The sequence below is a fragment of the Halictus rubicundus genome, chromosome 18 (genome assembly GCF_050948215.1).
Source record: "Halictus rubicundus isolate RS-2024b chromosome 18, iyHalRubi1_principal, whole genome shotgun sequence".
Classification (NCBI taxonomy): Eukaryota; Metazoa; Arthropoda; class Insecta; order Hymenoptera; family Halictidae; genus Halictus; species Halictus rubicundus.
Window position 1 is genome coordinate 6,529,556 of NC_135166.1, and position 17,899 is coordinate 6,547,454.

Here is a 17,899-nt window from a genome sequence, read left to right on the forward strand (position 1 = left end):
ATTACGCGCGACGCGAGATTTCACGCTTCGGAGATCGATTAATTATTCCCCCGGCCGGCTGAGCAAAAAACCCGGGCAGTCGTTTAGTCGCCAATATCGCCCCCCCCCCTCCCCACACACACCTAGCGCGACGCTTCGTTGCATGCATAACGAGGCAGCAACGACAACGACAAAAGCGGCGTTCGTTCCCGCCTTGCTCACCGCTGACGGCCGCCGAGCGCAGCCTGGTCGTGTTTCACCTTTTTACCGTCGTTTTTACTCCCATGGAACCGTGTCCTTTTTCACGATCTCACAACGCGAAGCGGCCGATTTCCGTTGGAAATCGAACCGTTCGATAAATCACGCGGAAAGATGCCCTGTCGTCCTTTAACGCGTCACTTGCCGGAAGCCGGTTACGCTCCGCGACAATATTATTGGGTCGTTGCATATCAAGTGTCCGATTTTTAACCGTGACGTTAACACTAGGTTCACGGACCACTAAAAGTCACTATTTTACATCGCTTTATAAAAATAACGAGAATCTGCTACCCTTTTTAGCCAAAGAAATAAATTTGTTGAATAATTCCTCACGTATCTTTGGAGTCTTAATAAAGTCCCTTAATGAGGTTCCGTAAACCTAGTGTTAAACAAACATCACCTTTTTTTTATGGAAGTCAGCATCATTCTAATCAATAGACTATGGATCTTTATACAAAATAAAAATGACAAGAAACCGGGGCTAATGAGGTATTTCCATTTTTCTTTAACACTTTGACTGCCAAACTAGAAACCTCAAAAATTCCATAAAATCAAAGCAAGTTATTTAATGAAATAAAAATTGAAAAAATTAAATGTATGATATTGCGCAGTCCTCCAGCTTTCTTGCATTTTACAGATCGTAATTGAATTTGGTACAATGGATATATTAACGTAAAAATTAATTTAAAAACCAGGACAAATAATTCCGTCACCCACATATGGGTGACATGGCAGTCAACGTGTTAAAAAATAGTAACAAGATTCTCCAATTGTTTTAAAATTTTTACTATTTAAAATCGTTGCTGCCCATTTTCGCCACAAATGCAGAAAATCCGCGTTCTACTAATCAACATATTCCGTCAACGAATTACAAGTTTCTTGATTGTGTTACACAGCGTATTTCAGAGAATTGCATATGAAACTTCCTCTAGCGATAAGGATTCGCGAAAGGACTTCCGCAACGTCCTGTACATTATTCATCTCGATTGCAGATTCGAATAACAGTGAATTCTCGACATATTACTGTCCTTGGCGTCCGAGGCCTCTCGAGCACCATGGCCCCTCACGGGGTATACCCCGCGGTAGTGGGGATAATTCCGCGACGTTTATCATTCAGGCCTTGGCGACATACATAGAGAAATCACCATGCATATGCAAACGCGTCTGGTAAGATCGATTCGCTGATCAGTATGGATTCAGATTAATGGATTATACAAACTCGAGTGTGACACGCTGATTTTGTCGAAAGTTTACATAACGAAGAACAGTTGATTTGCGCGAAGGCTATGATTCATAGAAAGGCTGCGAACGTTGTTTGTCTAGAGTCTAGAATATCCAATGTAAAATCGTTCGACGCGTTCAGCGTTTCAGCAGACGAAGAAACTAGGTGAATAGATAATAGAATAAGATTGACTCACCTGTCTCACAGTCGGAGCCCTTCCATCCTTGTATGCACACCTTGTCGCCGTTCTCGTCGCAGGTGTAATGGCCGAATATGTCGTTCCGTGGCCGGCAGAACTTCGTGCAGGTCGCGTTGTAGTAATGATCCGCGCACTGGACCCGAACGCGATAGGCTAAATGAGCGTTTCTTCCTTGATGATTGAGGGTGTGCCACGTGGGTCCTGGCAAGACAATGCCGCTGTAACTCGCTTCCTCGATCACGCCCGCGCTCGCCTCGTCCCTCGCTTGCAGGATCAGCGTGAATTGCCTCTGCGAAACCACGATTTCAATAATTAAACCGGGGCCCCTTGCACACTAGGGAAACTATTCAATTTTAATTGAAAGAAGACACACTAGAGCCACAAGCTCGTCCAAATGTAAACGGACTGCGGATTTTATGCAGTTAAGACAAAAATGAGTAAGTCCAGTTCAAAGCAATAGAAAGATTGGAGGAATTGTAGCCATACAGTGGATCCAAAAAATATTTAAATTACATTACCGATTCTCAAAAAATTGTTGATATTTCAGTTGTGATCATTTTGTGAAAATAAATAGTACAGCCGTAAGCCTGGGCTCATTTTAGAGCTTGAAGGCTCTACCTGCGCAAAGTATTATTCCGTTTTTTCCTATTATATTTTTACATGGTGAACTGAAGACCCATTTTTGTTTCAAACATTTATTCCAATAAATTTGAATTTATTGCTTGGAAGCACAAACGAATTTTTGTCGCCTGCATTAACTTCGCCTTAAAATAGTTGTTTTAAAATAAAATTCCACGTGAACGATTGTGTAGAAAATGGAGTGCGAGTACCTGAAGATTAAGCAAAGCATTTCGATATAAATAATTTCATATTATAAAGTCAACAAATGACGGTCCCTCGTTGACCGAACGGAGATATAATAAATATAATCTGGTGTTCCGCAGAGGAAAGACGAAGTATGTAAAGAAGAAAATTGTTGAATCAAGGAGGAACTGTGGCGTAAATGCTGGTATTAATAGACGCTTGGAAAATGTCTTTGTTGTCGCGAGCACTGGAACAGACGTTAATGCTACAGTCTGGAATTGCTCTGTTCCGGTAAAGGCGAATCGAATACGGAACGGGTGACGTCACCCTCGTCTAGGGCTGCTTTGACAGAGGAAAGGAGATGGTTTGATGAAGCCAGCAATTAACCCTTGCCCAGCTTGAATAATTCCTCGGCGGCCGTGGCCCTAAGTGGAACCTTCCGAGATGAACTTTCGCAAATTTATACAGCGTTTCCTGACCCTTCGCGCGCTGACGCGTAACACGCTTGAATAAAATTACCATTTTTCTTCTACGACCGACGCGACGCTCCGCCGCAACCATGGATTGACCATGTAAAATATTAATACATTGATGATAAATTATGGGACATGCGTTCTGCGTCGTTGTACACGCGCTTTTTTACGCTAGCCATTTTCTTTATGATTTATCGCTGTACGTTAATAATGACGATTAATCTTTCCTCGACGGTACGTCGAATAGCTTAGTGTATTTTTCCACTCGGGACCATCACTGTAAAACTTCAGCTCTTAAGAAGTCTATTTTATTTCTGACTTCGCGCAATCACGACCAGACTGCGGACATTTGCGCAAAATTAAACTTTCCAGGCGAACTACGGGGGACAGAAAATTCGTAGAAAATATATTCCCTTTAATGACTAGACTAATTAAATAATACAAGAATTTTCCTTAATTTACTTTCATTATAGTAATTCTTTCAAAATTTAATTTTATATTGAAAGTCCCCTAAATTCAAGCTAAAATTTAAACAATATAAGAATTTTCCTTAATTTGTTTTCATTATAGTAATTCTTTCATTTATGCTAAGGATGGACAGATAGAATTTTAAAAAAATTTAAGAGAATTTGGATACCTCGATGTATCATTTTCGGCCCGCTAAAATTATTAAAGGGTGAAAAATTTTGCATAAAGATCCGCAGTCTGCTAATTAGCACGAAAAGAGCTGTGCCACGTTTCCTATAAAATAATTCGTCAAGACGGAAATTGACGCTGGCTTTCGTAGCAGGAGCGTTTGCTTACAAATTGACGTGAACTCGGGCTGAACTTTCGCCCCAGATAGAGCGGTCTATCTTAAAAGATAATGTTATACTATCGCGGCGTTTTTTTTGCGCAGGTTTGAAAATTGCTGAAAATTATCGGACACTTAGCAGGATCGTTCGCTCCCAAATCGGTACCAGCGGCAAAAAGCCGGCGAGCGCGTAAGGCTAACGCGACTTCCAATCGTGGAAGTGTCGTGCCGCTTAAGGAAGCAATTCGCAGGTAAGAAACGGCCCCGCAACCGGCGACATTAGCCGCGTTATCTAAGCATTTGGGTTGCCAGCAGGAGGGAATGTTTTCGCTAATTCGAGATCGGTAGTTCAGTCACGATCAGGCAGTTAGCCGAGTGAACATGACTCCGAAAGCAGAAAAGGAATCGATCAACCGGGAGTAATCCGTTCCCACATATCGCCAGGAGAACCGTTCGATTCGTTGTTTCGATACCCTCGAATTCGGGAAACGCACAATGGTCGATTTTTTAACACTGTGTCAAAACGACGGGTTCCAGTATTCTTAATTCACAGTTATCGAAATTGCAAAGATGCACGAACGAGAAATTATTCAACAAATTTATTTCTTTGGGTATATGTTGTAAAAGAAATTGCTAAAAATGTGGATACATACGTTTTCGTTATTTTTATAAAGTAATGTAGAATAATTTAGTGCCCCGTAAATCTAGTGCTAAAGAGGTGGCACAAAAATCAGTTTCACATGAAAATTTAATTTCATTTGCGAATGACAAAATTGAATACACCTGCTTATCTTCGTTGATAGATGTATCATTCCCTCGTCGAGCAATGACTAGACTTATTTATGCGCAAAATGAAATTTGTCTGCATTGATTTTAAGAAATACGAGGCAAAGAAAATTGACATTCTTCCTTTAATAATTTCAACATGATGAAAACACTACATAGACATTCTTAAATACTTTTGCTGTTTTAAATTGCACCTACTCATAATAAATTCATAAACTCCACAGTCTAGCAATGACGTCACAATCCATCACGATGGAAAATCCCACGTAAAACAGATCTTCCATGTTCACAAACCCTCAAAATTGAATTTTACGGTCTCAGAAATGTATTTTCCAAATTCTTCTATACTTATTGGATATCAGCTACTTGAATCTCTTTATAACTTTCACGTAAAACTACTTGTGGTCTATTTTAACTGCCTTTCAAGTTTCCTTATACGCGGAGTTTCCAAAATCATGGTGCAAGTGTTCGAGTGGTGATTCTACATGCAAACACAAGTTGAAAAGATGGAATAACATTTTCTTGTTCCATGTCTCGTTCCTGAGAAAATCGAGTTTAAAGATCCGCCAAGCCCGCATGCCTTAGCCATAAGTAGAAATCATATGCCATGATCAGACGCGTCAGCCGAATCGTATCTAATAGCACGCGTACTCGCTGAACTTTCAAACTCGATCTACTAGAAACCGAAGTGTCCAACGAAAACATTGTTATTCATTTTTTTTCGACTTGTTTCTGATCAAATCTTTGCATCTGCAAACAAATTTTCGAAATAATCAGGCTTATTAACCCTTTGCACTCGAAGCCATTTTAACCCTAAAATGAAACATTTCTTCCGACCTAGAATATTTCTCTTCTATATATATTTTTTCATGCTATACATACGAAAATTGTGCAATTTACTCGTACAGTACTGAAATGTTTAGTAATTTATTAAATACAAACAAATTTAATAATGTAAAAAATATTTTGAATAACGATACATAGTCGCCATTCGAGTGCTAAGGGTTAACATCGAAAAAATGAAAAAAAAATGGATATACACTATTTCATCGATCTCCTCTACTCTTCAAATTGCGGAGTTAAGAAGCAAACAAAAGTAAAAAATGTCAAGGCAACTACCTCGTCGAAAGTCTGTTAACACATCACCTAGATTATTCTCTAATTTTTGAAAGTCTATGGTCAATTTTTTAATAGATCCTTCAGTGGAAATAGCAATTTTAATCTTGGACCAACAATTAATCCCAAATTCCGCAATCTAATAATTTCGCTTAGGATTGACATAGAAATTTTTAAATTTTCTTTTGGCATAACACATTTATTGAAAATCCTATTGATAGGCTTCCGGTAGATATAGAGTTAAGGTGCGGACACATCGGAAGGCGCTCGGAGGGAGAATGTCGTGTTTCGAAAAATCAGGGAAAACCTGTTGTCCAGGATCGTTGGTAACGTTTCACCGGGAGGTTCGCATATTTTTCACTTTCGTTGGGTGGCAGCCCCCTCCCCCGCGGTCCCCGAGCACGCGAAACACCTGCGGTTCTAATTAAAAAATCGAGGTGGTGGCCGGTGGGTTCGAAAGTCCCTCCTCTCATTGTCTACCGGCGAGGATCTTCAAGTTCATTAAACCGGGCGCGCACACGGTCGAGCGCGCGGGACACCGATGCGCCGATGCGCCGATGCACCGATGCGCCGATGCACCGTGGCGCGGCGTGATCCTTTTTTTCTCGGAGCGGGACCGGTTCCATCGGGAACACTTCCAGCTTTCTATCGTCGGGCCCCGGACTCCCGGACACCCCTTTGGGATTCGCTCGCTGCTGCTGCTGATGCTGCTGTTGCTGTTGCTGTTGCTGCTGCGGCTGCACGGACGAACAGATAGCCCCTGTCTTCCGCGGCAGCCGCGATTGGAATTTATTTATTGCATTAGCCGACCGTCACTCACGGGCCTTGATTGGTGGTACCAATCAGGTCCGACGTTGCGACGAGCGGAGACGCTTCTCCGTCGATCTGTGGACGCACGATGGAGGAACGGAACCACCGGGGAACCACGCCATGTATCGAGAGAGAGAGAGAGGGGGAGAGAGAGAGAGAGAGAGAGAGAGACTCGCGCAGACCCGCTGTAATTATTCTGATTTGTGGCGGGACGACCCAGCCGACGGACATCGATGGATCCCGTGAAAAATTGCGGGGGTGGGCTCGATTACACGCGGACCAGTAATTATGGCGGATGCGCCGACCACGTTTTGATGGGACATTTGTTTTACCTCGTTTTCTTGTTCCGACTCGAGGGACTCGCAACCGGAGCCCACGAGGACGTAACGAATGTGGGAATCGGATTTTTTGATCGGCTGATCGAGGTGGATCTCGTTCGGGAATCATCGAATGCGTCACTCGTACTGGGAAAGTTGATACAGGTTGATAGAATGAAATTATCTGGACACTGTGTGTAAGAGGTGTTTCATCAGGTACTGCCATCTTGATTTACGTCATTATTACTAATCGCCGTGGGAAATGTTTTAATGGAGATTAAACGGTTTCGAGGGATACACGTGTTGGTGTTATTACACTGAATTCTCTATATATGTCGCCGAGGCATGGTCGCGTGGATCAAAGAATAGTATGTCCTCGCCGATGTATGTCCGTGGCTAGACCCGTGTTTTGGACATATAACGAGTAAACACTGGAGTTTTCTTTTAAAACTGATGATAAAGAAACTGATGACACCAGTTATGTGCATCTCTTGAAACTATTTCTCGCTGCGATTAATAATAATGACGTAAATCAAAGTGGTAATATCTGGTAAGACACACTGTATATGTAGCACATTTTTGGCTAGATAGGCAAAGCTCGTTAGTTAACTGTTCCGTGCAATGGAATTTATGTCTGTGTACCCAGGCGTGGCTAGTTGTTATTCAATCTTTTTCGGTTCTGCAGCAGCTAAGTAAATATTCGCGTCAGTTTTTCAATCTGTCTTGTGATATTCAACAAAACGACATATTACTGTTAAACTATGGATTTTGAAGGAAAATCAAAATTGTCTGCATTAATAGACAGATGCAGAAGCTACATTCATTTTTTTCTGAATAATTTTATAGAATTGAAAACAATACAATGGTATTTTTAGATTCTTTATATGTGTTCATTATTTTGCCTTTGATGTACTTAGTTTTGTCATAAATGCATAAAACCCGCAGACTAGTTCTGACGATTATTTTTATAACATTATTATACCTTGTTGATCCCAACAGGTTTACTTAATAGATTACGGTAAACACTGAGTTGACAGTCAACTTGTATTTAACATTCTGCAGAACAAAAAGAATTGTATTAAACGGAAATATTGTTCACCAGTTTGTGATTTCAAATGTTTTGTTTGGCTACGGCCGGGAGACGGCAAATGGGAATCGTGTTTGCTTTGTTTCCTCTCATATTATGCACTTAAGGTACTCGTTCCCATATACCTTTCAACCATACGTTTCGCTTGTAGCTCCTGCGACCTTCGCTAAAGACCTGTGAAAATCTCGCTCGTTTTAACACATTGAAACCGTGCTTCCCACGTGACACCGAGATTAGGATCGTTTTAATCTGTTACACCGTACGTGACAAAACTGTTATCGCTTACAAACACGTAGTCGCTTGTGGTGGCAATCCCGAGGGAAAAAAAGAAAATGAAAGATTGTCCCATTTTTCTAAAGGATACAGTATAAGCAGTCGATCTTATCTTCTTCACTGAAAAATATCAACCTTCACTAAAACACCATTTCTAACTGTAAGCAATAGCATACTTAATCACGAGGTTACGTTTATGCATCCATGACAAAAATGAGTACTTATAATTTCGGTATAACATCAGTATACTACCTGTCAGTTTCGACCTAGTTCAGTTTGCCTGTCATATACCTATCAGTTTCGACCTAGTAAAATTATTGAACAAACGAAAACGTTCCTAAGTGTCCCCTATACCTTATAACTAGACTGTGGAAATGTATGCAATTTATAATTTTCCTAGACGAATTTTAAAAAGGAGAATCCAAATAAAATATTATTTTCAGTGGTAGCAACCTTTGTAGATCTGAAATATATAAAAATTGTACTAAATTCTGTTGAATGGTATAAAATTTTTTGAAAAATTTCAGAAGTCATAAATGCATCCGCAGTCTACTTATAACAAATTCAGAAAATTTTTATTTTGCATAGAGATCTTCAGTCTAGTCATGTTCATCTTTCTCTGACCCCTGAACAATGTTAATGTTAATGTTCTCTCGAATGAAATAATTCAGAAATTTGATCATTTACTTTTCCTGGATATTAATTGTTCAGAATCGTATCAGATTGATACCAAAGGAAAAATCGAACAGAGAAAATAAGGGATGGGCGAGGATTCAATTTTAAATATGAATGGAACAACTATGAAAAAATAGAATACAATGAAACACATGATTCGTCGATTGTTTCCCGTTGCTGTACGCAACGGAAGCCAAATAATTCGCACGTTTCAGCAGCGCAGCGTTCAACCGAGAAAAACTTTTTCGCGGCACGTTCGTTTGACGGCTGGCGATCCAATTTCATTTTTTTTGTTCTCTCCGGCGGCGGTCTCGCGGAAGTGCAAAATTTCTCGGGTCCCGATCTGGCCCGACACAAAGAGCCACGTTGTGACCAATCCGTGGCGAGTCAGACGTCTCGTGCTAAATGTAAAGTCGGTTCTCGTCGCTGCCACTACCTAGAGCAGATGAGCGCTAATTGGTGTTAATTGGTGGCTCGCTTGGGGCCCGGCGTTCCCACGCCCGCGACTTTCATGCTCGCATTTTTTTTCCTCTCTTCTTTTTCGTTACACCTCGTATATATATTCTAATTCGTTCGCCTGTCGCGGTCGCTTCCTTGCCCCCGGGGGAAAGAGAGCCGTTCTTTGTGCAGGCTCTCTTTTCTGGCCGCGGACGGTTCCCTTTTGTCGGGGCGTCTTAATCGATATGAGTCAGCGCCGGAATTACGATCAGATAAAATTTCTATTATTCCGACGATTTCTGATTGAATCGGCATCGGCCGGCCCCTGGAATGCGAACGGGGTGAATAGAAAGCGGATCGACCGATTTCAAAAGACCAAAAAGGAATCGGTCCCGTGTAAATGCACCACGTGAACGATTTTACTAAATGTTAAAGAACAGGGTACGAACATCAGATAGCACAGAAAATTGGGACATCAAGGTTTCGACCAATACACAATATTGACACTTTTAAGAATGGTTGTACATCGCATATTATACCGATTAACTGCGGAGTTTAATTTTAAAAATCGCTTACGGGCGCGGAATTAAAATTAAGCTGTGACGAGTATACACGTCGAACGCAGGCTAAATTCCGCGATTATAAATTTTACGAAAAAAGTAAAGCAAAATAAGAAAGAATTACATTTTTATTCGATACGAAATTAACAATCCATTAACGTCAACCGCATCGCAAAAGAGTTTTGAAGTGACGTGTATACACGTCGGACGCAGTTAACTGGTTAAAACACTTTTCCTTAGCGACCCGTGTTGCTAAGCATCGTTCTTTAATTCCATAAAAGTGGAATTTACTGTGGTTTATTTTGCTATTTTCGGAAAAACAAAACCGGTAAGTTGTGTTACAATAATTAGAGTGTGGATTGTTATACAAAATAAAAATTGTTTGCATCGATTCCAATGAACAGGTGCAATTTTAATAAGTTGGGACTTATACGGAACTCTTAAATTCTTTTAATCTGTCTTCTGCTACAAATTGCATCTACTCATTTTTACCATAAATGTAAATAGTTTGTGCTGGGATTACACCAATAGTCTGACAAAAATACGAAAAGCATAATCGCTTTATTGTATATATTATCATTAATAAATTGTATCATTGTATGAATTATCATTATTGTATATATGATTATTAATAGTAAAATAGAATGCGATGCCGAAGAACAGTGCTCCAAATAGTTGAAGGACAGTGTGTTCAAGCGTTCCGTTGGGTCTGAAGACCTTTTGATTGCACGTCAAACCATCTTCCACTGTTTGAAGAAGAAGAATAAACGGTTGAAGTGCAAGCAACCGTGATCCAAGCACGTGAAGAGAGACCTATAACCGTGGATCTAGGAATTCGTGTGGGTGGTTCGCACAACGTTCCGCAGAAAACCGCTTTACGGCTTCGCGAATTTCCCCTTCACTGGCAAAATATCACTGAAAACCGGCCTCGTCCCTCGAGCGACCGATAAATTATCGTGGAGCATCGGTAAAATTCATGACTCGACCACCGGGCTTCTCGATCATCGATCGATCTGCTCTCGACGTGGGCCGTCTCCGCCCGTGGGCGTAGGAAATTCATTAACTCGAATATTATTCCTCGAGATGTCGATACGCGAGGACTAATTAATTAATTTCCTGTCACCGATCAGCTGGAGATCGGTTTTTCTATCGGAGCGTAATCGGCCACTGTCACTTTTGATGCTGTTTGCCCGACTCACTATGTTTCGGCTTTTCCGCACACGAATTTTTATACTTGTGTAACCTTGTATGACCGCTAAAATTATATGACTTTATGAAAACAATAAGAATGTATCAAATTTTTAGCCATTCTGATTATAATATGTGCTGAAAGAAATACATTTCTTGAATAATTACAATCTCAATAATTGTAAATTCAAAATATACTATATATAATGTAAAAAGAACTGTTTACGCTTGAATTTACCGAGCCACATATATTAATTTTGTTATTTTGAAAAATCTTACATTTACAGTTTATTTGCATAGGCACACCATTCATCAAAAATTATATGCATAATCGAATCACGTACAGATCCACTTTCGATCGTATCGGGTAGAATACGAAAACAGTGATAGGCGAGCATAAAATCGTAATTAATCAAAATCATATATATCATACTGACACATTACAATTTATTCATACCAGTGATTGATGGCGTGTGTGCTTCCATATGAATCACGACGTCAATCATCAATTTTGTTGTCAAAATTAACCTGACAAGATTTGCATGAATTCCCTTACTATAACAGAGAGAGGGAGAGAGAGAGAGAGAGAGAGAGAGAGAGAGAGAGAGAGCCCAGCTATATTTCATTCGAACTACTAATCAATGGAGCGGGCATACGTTAAATTTTTCATGGTATCTGTTCGTCTAAACAATTTCTGAGTACGTTTTCACTGTATCTAAACCATACATTTTTTATGCAACTCATAATACTGTGTCTGTCGATCATGATCTCCTTGCTCTACAACATCGCGAGTGGGCGACCAATTCAAACAGCATTTCACAAACACGAACCTAATTCAGTTCTCCTGAGTAGATCAAATGCAAAACAATAAAAACACCTAATAAATTTAATTCAATTTTGAATTTATGACCACTACGACCTAGGGCTAGACAAATCCCTAAGCGTCAATTTTGTTAAAATATTTTCGAAACTACCGTAGTTCTTAAAGATCAACGTTTATCTCCTTTTCAGTGCATTCAATGAAAACAGCCAATGATTTGAATAACTGGCTACCAAAAAATTACAATGTAGAAATATGGATCCAATATGGACCCAACACCGGAGGATGAATTATAGTTGCAACAATAATGTTGCTATATTTCCAGGTTACTACAATTATTTAGGAAATAGATTAATGGCTATGTAGCTCCTGTACCATGAAATTGATGCATACAATTTTTATTTTCCATAAAAATCCACAGTTTATTTATTCAGGATATACTGTATATATGTCCCAAATGCTTAGCCGACAAAAGTCCCAAAGCTATCCCCATTGCCGCGGAGTATACTCCGGGAGGGGTCAAGAAGCTCGAGTGTAAGGTCGCGGGGGTCAAAGAATAGTATCTCCTAGACGATATATGTCCGTGGCTGGATCCGTGTTTCGGACATATATCGAGTAAACACATCTTCTTTTGTAAATTATTAACCCCTCGATGCTAAATACATACTTTTGACTCTGCCATACTATTATCCACTGCATCCGAACACTTTAAACCCTTCTATGTAAAGGGGGCCAAATGTCAGAAAATGTAAGACAACAACGTAACATGTATTACACGCTACTACTGAACACTGTAAACCTACAACGTACAAAAGGAACCATCGCCGTTATCGACCAAGATTAACCCTTTCTCCTACTATAGCACAAAAAGGGATAGTTTCCGGACCCTTTCCCTTGCTATAACATAAAAAGGGATAGTTTTCGAACAGACGTACTATTTTTGTGTCGGGGGTTGTAAGTTGTAAGTCGAGCAATTAGCGAAAGAAACGTGGATCGAGAGGGGAGAGATTTTCGATGATTTCGAAGAAGAATTGTGGGCTGTAGGAGCGTGGGTACCTTGAAAATCGTGATCGAAAGGTATCGACGGAAGCGAGGCGAGCACGTAGAGCACGAGGAGGCTCTATCAGCTCGGCTCGGCTCGGCTCGGCTGTCGTTCCATCGTGGCGACGATGGACGCGTCCACGTACCGATCCCTCGGTTGGCTGTATATGTATGCGTGTGTGTACGCGTGCGCGTGTGTGTCCGGTAAGTGCACGTAGGTACTTACGTACGCCGAATAGAACGCGTCTCCTTCTCTATGTCAGGCGACGTGTCTTTGGTTTCGCGGAAAAGATCGAACGAGTGGAACGTGAGGACGCGTACTAAGCAGAGGAGAACGTCCGAGGCCCGCCGCCGCGCCGATCGGGGAACCTTGAATGAGAGTGCATGGTTTCCTTCGATTTCTTCCACCGTTTTCAGCGTCCCTCTTCGCAAACTGGCCTGAGCAGATCACCGGGTAGAATCCTCGCCGGCAAGAAATTCGATCGAACCTCGTGTAATGTCTCTACTATTAGATTGCAAATTCAACCCAGTTTTTTGACTGAACCTACCACCGACGATGACCGGTTTCATATTTTTTATATCGCAATTATTGAAATTACAAAGATGCTCCCGCAGGAAGTGATTCCCAACTGGAACTGATCTAAATAAGTACAGCTTAGTCATTTTTATGAGGTACCACGATTCAGTTATTTTTCGTGTTTGGTAGGTTTAGTGTTATGAATTAATATTAACTTACATCGTGTCATTTGCATATTCTAAAGTTATTTAAAAATATTCAATCGCGGAGAAACTTTTGGGACGAGATGACATATATTCTACATCGCGGGAATTCGATTGACCCTCGGAAATTCGATTTCGTCGGATTCCCAGGAATTTCGGAAACATTCCCCGGCTTAATTAGGCGGACACGCTTCCGTCGAGAGTTGTGCCGAAGATCGGCTTTCCACGATGGACCGCGCCCGGCCTCGATCGTTTTTCATCTTTCACCTTTCTCCGTCGAAACGGGGGAGAGACCTGTACCCTGTCCCCGGCCGAATTTCGACCGGGATTTACGCGGCGATTACGCCAATTTATTTCGTGAAAGCGCCTTACGTAAAATCGCCGCGCGATGCATTATTCATCGGGCCGCTGCATTATTTCACCGCGTTCGCCCGTCTGCCGTAATACCTCAATTAAACGCAACGCGATCCAAAAAGCTGCTCTCGATCGTTTGCAAAAGACACCAAGAGAGGTGGTATCGGCGTTCATTGAAAGTCGTTCCTTTCGATCTACCACCGAGAATTTGAGGTCTTGGGTATTGGGACACTCGTGTGTTTTCTAAAAAGTGTGGATGGTACGAGCAGGCCAATTATGTAAGTCGAAATTATGGATAATTGTCTTTTCTTTTTTGGGCGAATGGGAATAAACCTTGTAATCCTCACTGGTCCCTCGTTTCTACAGCTTCATTTTTCCCACGATGCTAAATTGACAAAATACTTTTAAAAAACCCATGCGGTGGAAGCGTATACGATAATGAACTTTGTAAATTCTTTTTTGAAGAGTGCGAAAATCCTATGCTGAACCGAGACAAGTTTAACCCTGTGCAATCAGCAATGAATTCATAGTATAAACAAAAAATTGAATGTGAATGGACGTGTAAAATAACAATTAAAAGATCCTTTGTTATGTTATGACTAAAAAAGATTAGACTCGAAAATATATCAGTGACTTCGGAGATACACGGAGGTATAGAGGGTGAAACTATGATTATTCTCGTGGTTCACAACTGATAAAAAATACGCAGAAATTGCGTTATCTATACTATATCCGTGAGCTTTGTGTCAAATTGACAAACGAATGAGAGTTAAACATGCACAGAATTATTTAAACTGTTCTGGCCTGCATTTCATTTCATATTTAAAGTGTCGTAATATTTAGGACGCATTCTTTCTTAATTATAGCAACATGATGCCGTGTACTGATGCCACGGCACTCACGAATTTACTAAAAAGTCTGGATCATACGAAAACGCTAATTAAATTAAAATTATGGTTTAATGGGAATGGTACCTATTGTTATGTTCTTTCGTTAAACGGAAACAAATGTTTTAAACATGTACAGAATTATTTAAAGTGTTTATTTTAAATGTCGTAATATTCAGGACACAGAGGCTATGAGAAAGAGTCCTTTAATTAAGCAATAATGGTAGAAGCGCGACTATCAGGAACATAAGTTTCGAGAACGTGTCAAAGCATTCGTGTCGCGATAATTACAAGCTTCTGACGAAACGTGTAAATATTTATGGAGGATGCACCACCGTTCCCGAACAATAATGATTATCTATTTCGTCTGTTGAAAATTAACGACAAGTGTCCCATATCAGCACAAAAGACTCTATTAGAATCGCTAACACCCATCATACAATGCTGTTAATTACACGTATCCTGGATCGCAATTTCTGTTTCCATTGAAACTTCACAAGCCGAATTAGATCATAAATACTTCCCACGAGAAAGAGGATGCACACTCGCGAAGTGGCAACAAGATCCTGAAGTATGAACTGTAGCCTGAAGTATGTCCAAGAGTGAGTGTGAACTGTAGTTTGATGTGTGTGCCTGTGTACGTATATCTCGACTGAGAAAAAAGAGCATGACGAGTAGACTGCGGATTTTTGTACAAAATTGTCCAAGTCAATTGTAAGAAACAGAAACCAGATGAAAATTTCCTCTTCAAATAATTCCAACAAATTGAGAATGACGCAACGTCGCAATTCTTGCAATGTCTTTACGGTTTTACTTGGTCAATCCATTTGCAGTTCCACCAAATTGGTTCCACAGGTTCGAACATCGCATAAAGGCAGAAATTACTCGGTCCTAATTTACGAACCGAGCGGCTACTTTTCAGACGAAGCGATTTCGCTTCCCAGGAGCAGCGTTCCGTCTTTCGTCCAGACTCGTCCGAATAATTACGAGCGGTAGTATAATACACATCCCGGCGGACAGTTTCCAGCGTCCCGTCCCGTCGTGGGATTCTCCGCTCTGATCGTTTTCAAAAGCCGGGATACGACGGAATCCTGGATTCTCGACAAAGTGTGAATGCCGCCAGGAGCTTGGCTCCCGATCGTGGTCGAAAGAGGTGCGCCCCCCGGTTGACCCTAAATCTCCGGGCACGTCTCGGAGGAACATGGAGGTCAGACAGAGCGTGTCGCGATGCGATAAATCCGCAGTCGCGTTCCTCCCTTGAGAAGAAGATTCGGAGAAGGGGATCCAAGCACAGCTCGGAGGAGTCAGGGTTGTTGTTGGTTCCCTGGAAATTCCGACGATTCTCCAAGAGAGAGAGAGAGAGAGAGAGAGAGAGGAGAGAGAAAGGGAAAGAAAGAGAGGGGGCGGCGAACGCTTCGTTCGTTCTGGAATCCTTTCCCTCCGTCCTCGCTTCCCAATTAGCCGGCCGGCTAATAAATCTCGCGGTGTCCCCGGAACCCGTAGAAAGGCCATGGTGGTGGACCGCGAGTCCAGGAAAAAAGCGCAGTCTCCGAGGAGGAAGCGGACACGCTGGACGAGCAGAAAGGGACGAAAGAACGAAGGGGATTCTCGAGCGACAGGGGACGAGGAGAATCCGCCGTTGCCGGCCACTATTCACAGGGGCACAAGGCCAAGAAGCCTCCTTCGTATAGGATGTCGCGGCTCCTCCGAGCTTAAAGGGGCCCGAAGGAGGAGTCAGCCCAGTCGGGCCCGCGCGCACTGCGCGGTTCTCTGACGGTGGTGGCCGTTTGCCGTTTGCCGTTGCCAGTTGCCAGTTGCCAGTGCCAGTGTGTGCCGGTGGCCTCTACCTGCATCCTGGCAGAGGCCCACGGAACACACCGGCATTCCTCGTATTAAATGCCTCGCCGACCCTCGAGCTCTCGCGGAGCCTCCATGTGCTCATCGACGCTTTATGGATAGAACGACGCGCCTCTCAATGAATCCTGCCGCGGATCTCGCCGGGGAAACCGCGCGACGTTGATCGATGGAGCCTGAATTAGTTTATGAGAGTAATCACGCCGCGCGCCGGGGAAATGCCGGTTAGAAAAAACCGCGTCTGCGAAAATCTCCGGTCGAACATTCTGTTCGGGGTCGAGACGGGTCCTTGAAAATGTCCTCAATCGCGAATAATAATCGAGAATGATCCTAAATAATTTCTATATATTCTAAATATTTTCAAGTTCTGGCGCACCGTTAACGGTTATTGAGTATTGCCATGTCTACCAGAAATAGGCGATGGATTTATTTGTTTAAATTTGTAAATTCATTTTTGAATTACTGGCACACTTAGGTACAATCTGCAAAATACTAGAAGGGCGAAAGAGTATTCTTAGAATTATTTTGGAACTTTTCGATTTTTATTCCATTCGATTCACTTCGCTTTGATGGAATTTTTGAGGCTGATGTGTGTGATCGCTAGAAGTGTTAACGCTTTGTAGAAGCCATTTTGACTCCCAAACGAAACTTCAATATATTTTCTTTTCATATTATACATACGAAAATAGTAGAATTTACTCGTACAATCATGAAATGTTTAGTAATATACTGGATACAAACAGATTTAATAATGTCAAAAATATTTTGAATAATGATATAACAATTTTTAGTGACGCTTTGTAGTCGCCATTCGTGTGCTAAGTGTCAATAAAGATTGACGACGCTGTGGTTGCTAGAATCCAGCGTGAGAATGTTTGTACGTTTACAGAAACGTTGGATCCAGAGAGTGGTGGATCTCGAAGGCGTGCTTCGGGCTGGCCTCGTTGATCGAATCGCTCGATAAGGCGATTAAATCGGAACCGATCAATCATTCCTTAAAATATTAGTCATTCCTTGGCGAGACAAGCCAACGATGTGGGTAGAAAAACTGTCTCGAATATTTTTGTCGGGCCTTGATGTATGACTGGTGAACGCAAATAATCTTTCATAAAGTCGGTGGATTATTAAATCCACTTGCGTCATGGTACCGCTCGCATGACTTTGAAAGTTGACGAAATGGCAACTTATCTGACTTCTGTCGGTCCGTGAAACTTTAAACTGTTCCAGGCTTGTTGGAGAATTGTT

The 17,899-nt window shown here is 41.6% G+C and overlaps 1 protein-coding gene across 1 annotated transcript in view; it reads right to left on the reverse strand.

The window, feature by feature from the left end:
- The window catches only part of Ser (protein serrate), a 78,845-nt gene that overhangs the window by 17,305 nt on the left and 43,641 nt on the right, over positions 1-17,899 (reverse strand). Inside the window, exon 3 of the mRNA XM_076803282.1 lies at positions 1,656-1,947. Within this exon, the coding sequence (XP_076659397.1) occupies positions 1,656-1,947 (292 nt within the window). The remainder of the gene's footprint in view (positions 1-1,655; positions 1,948-17,899) is intronic.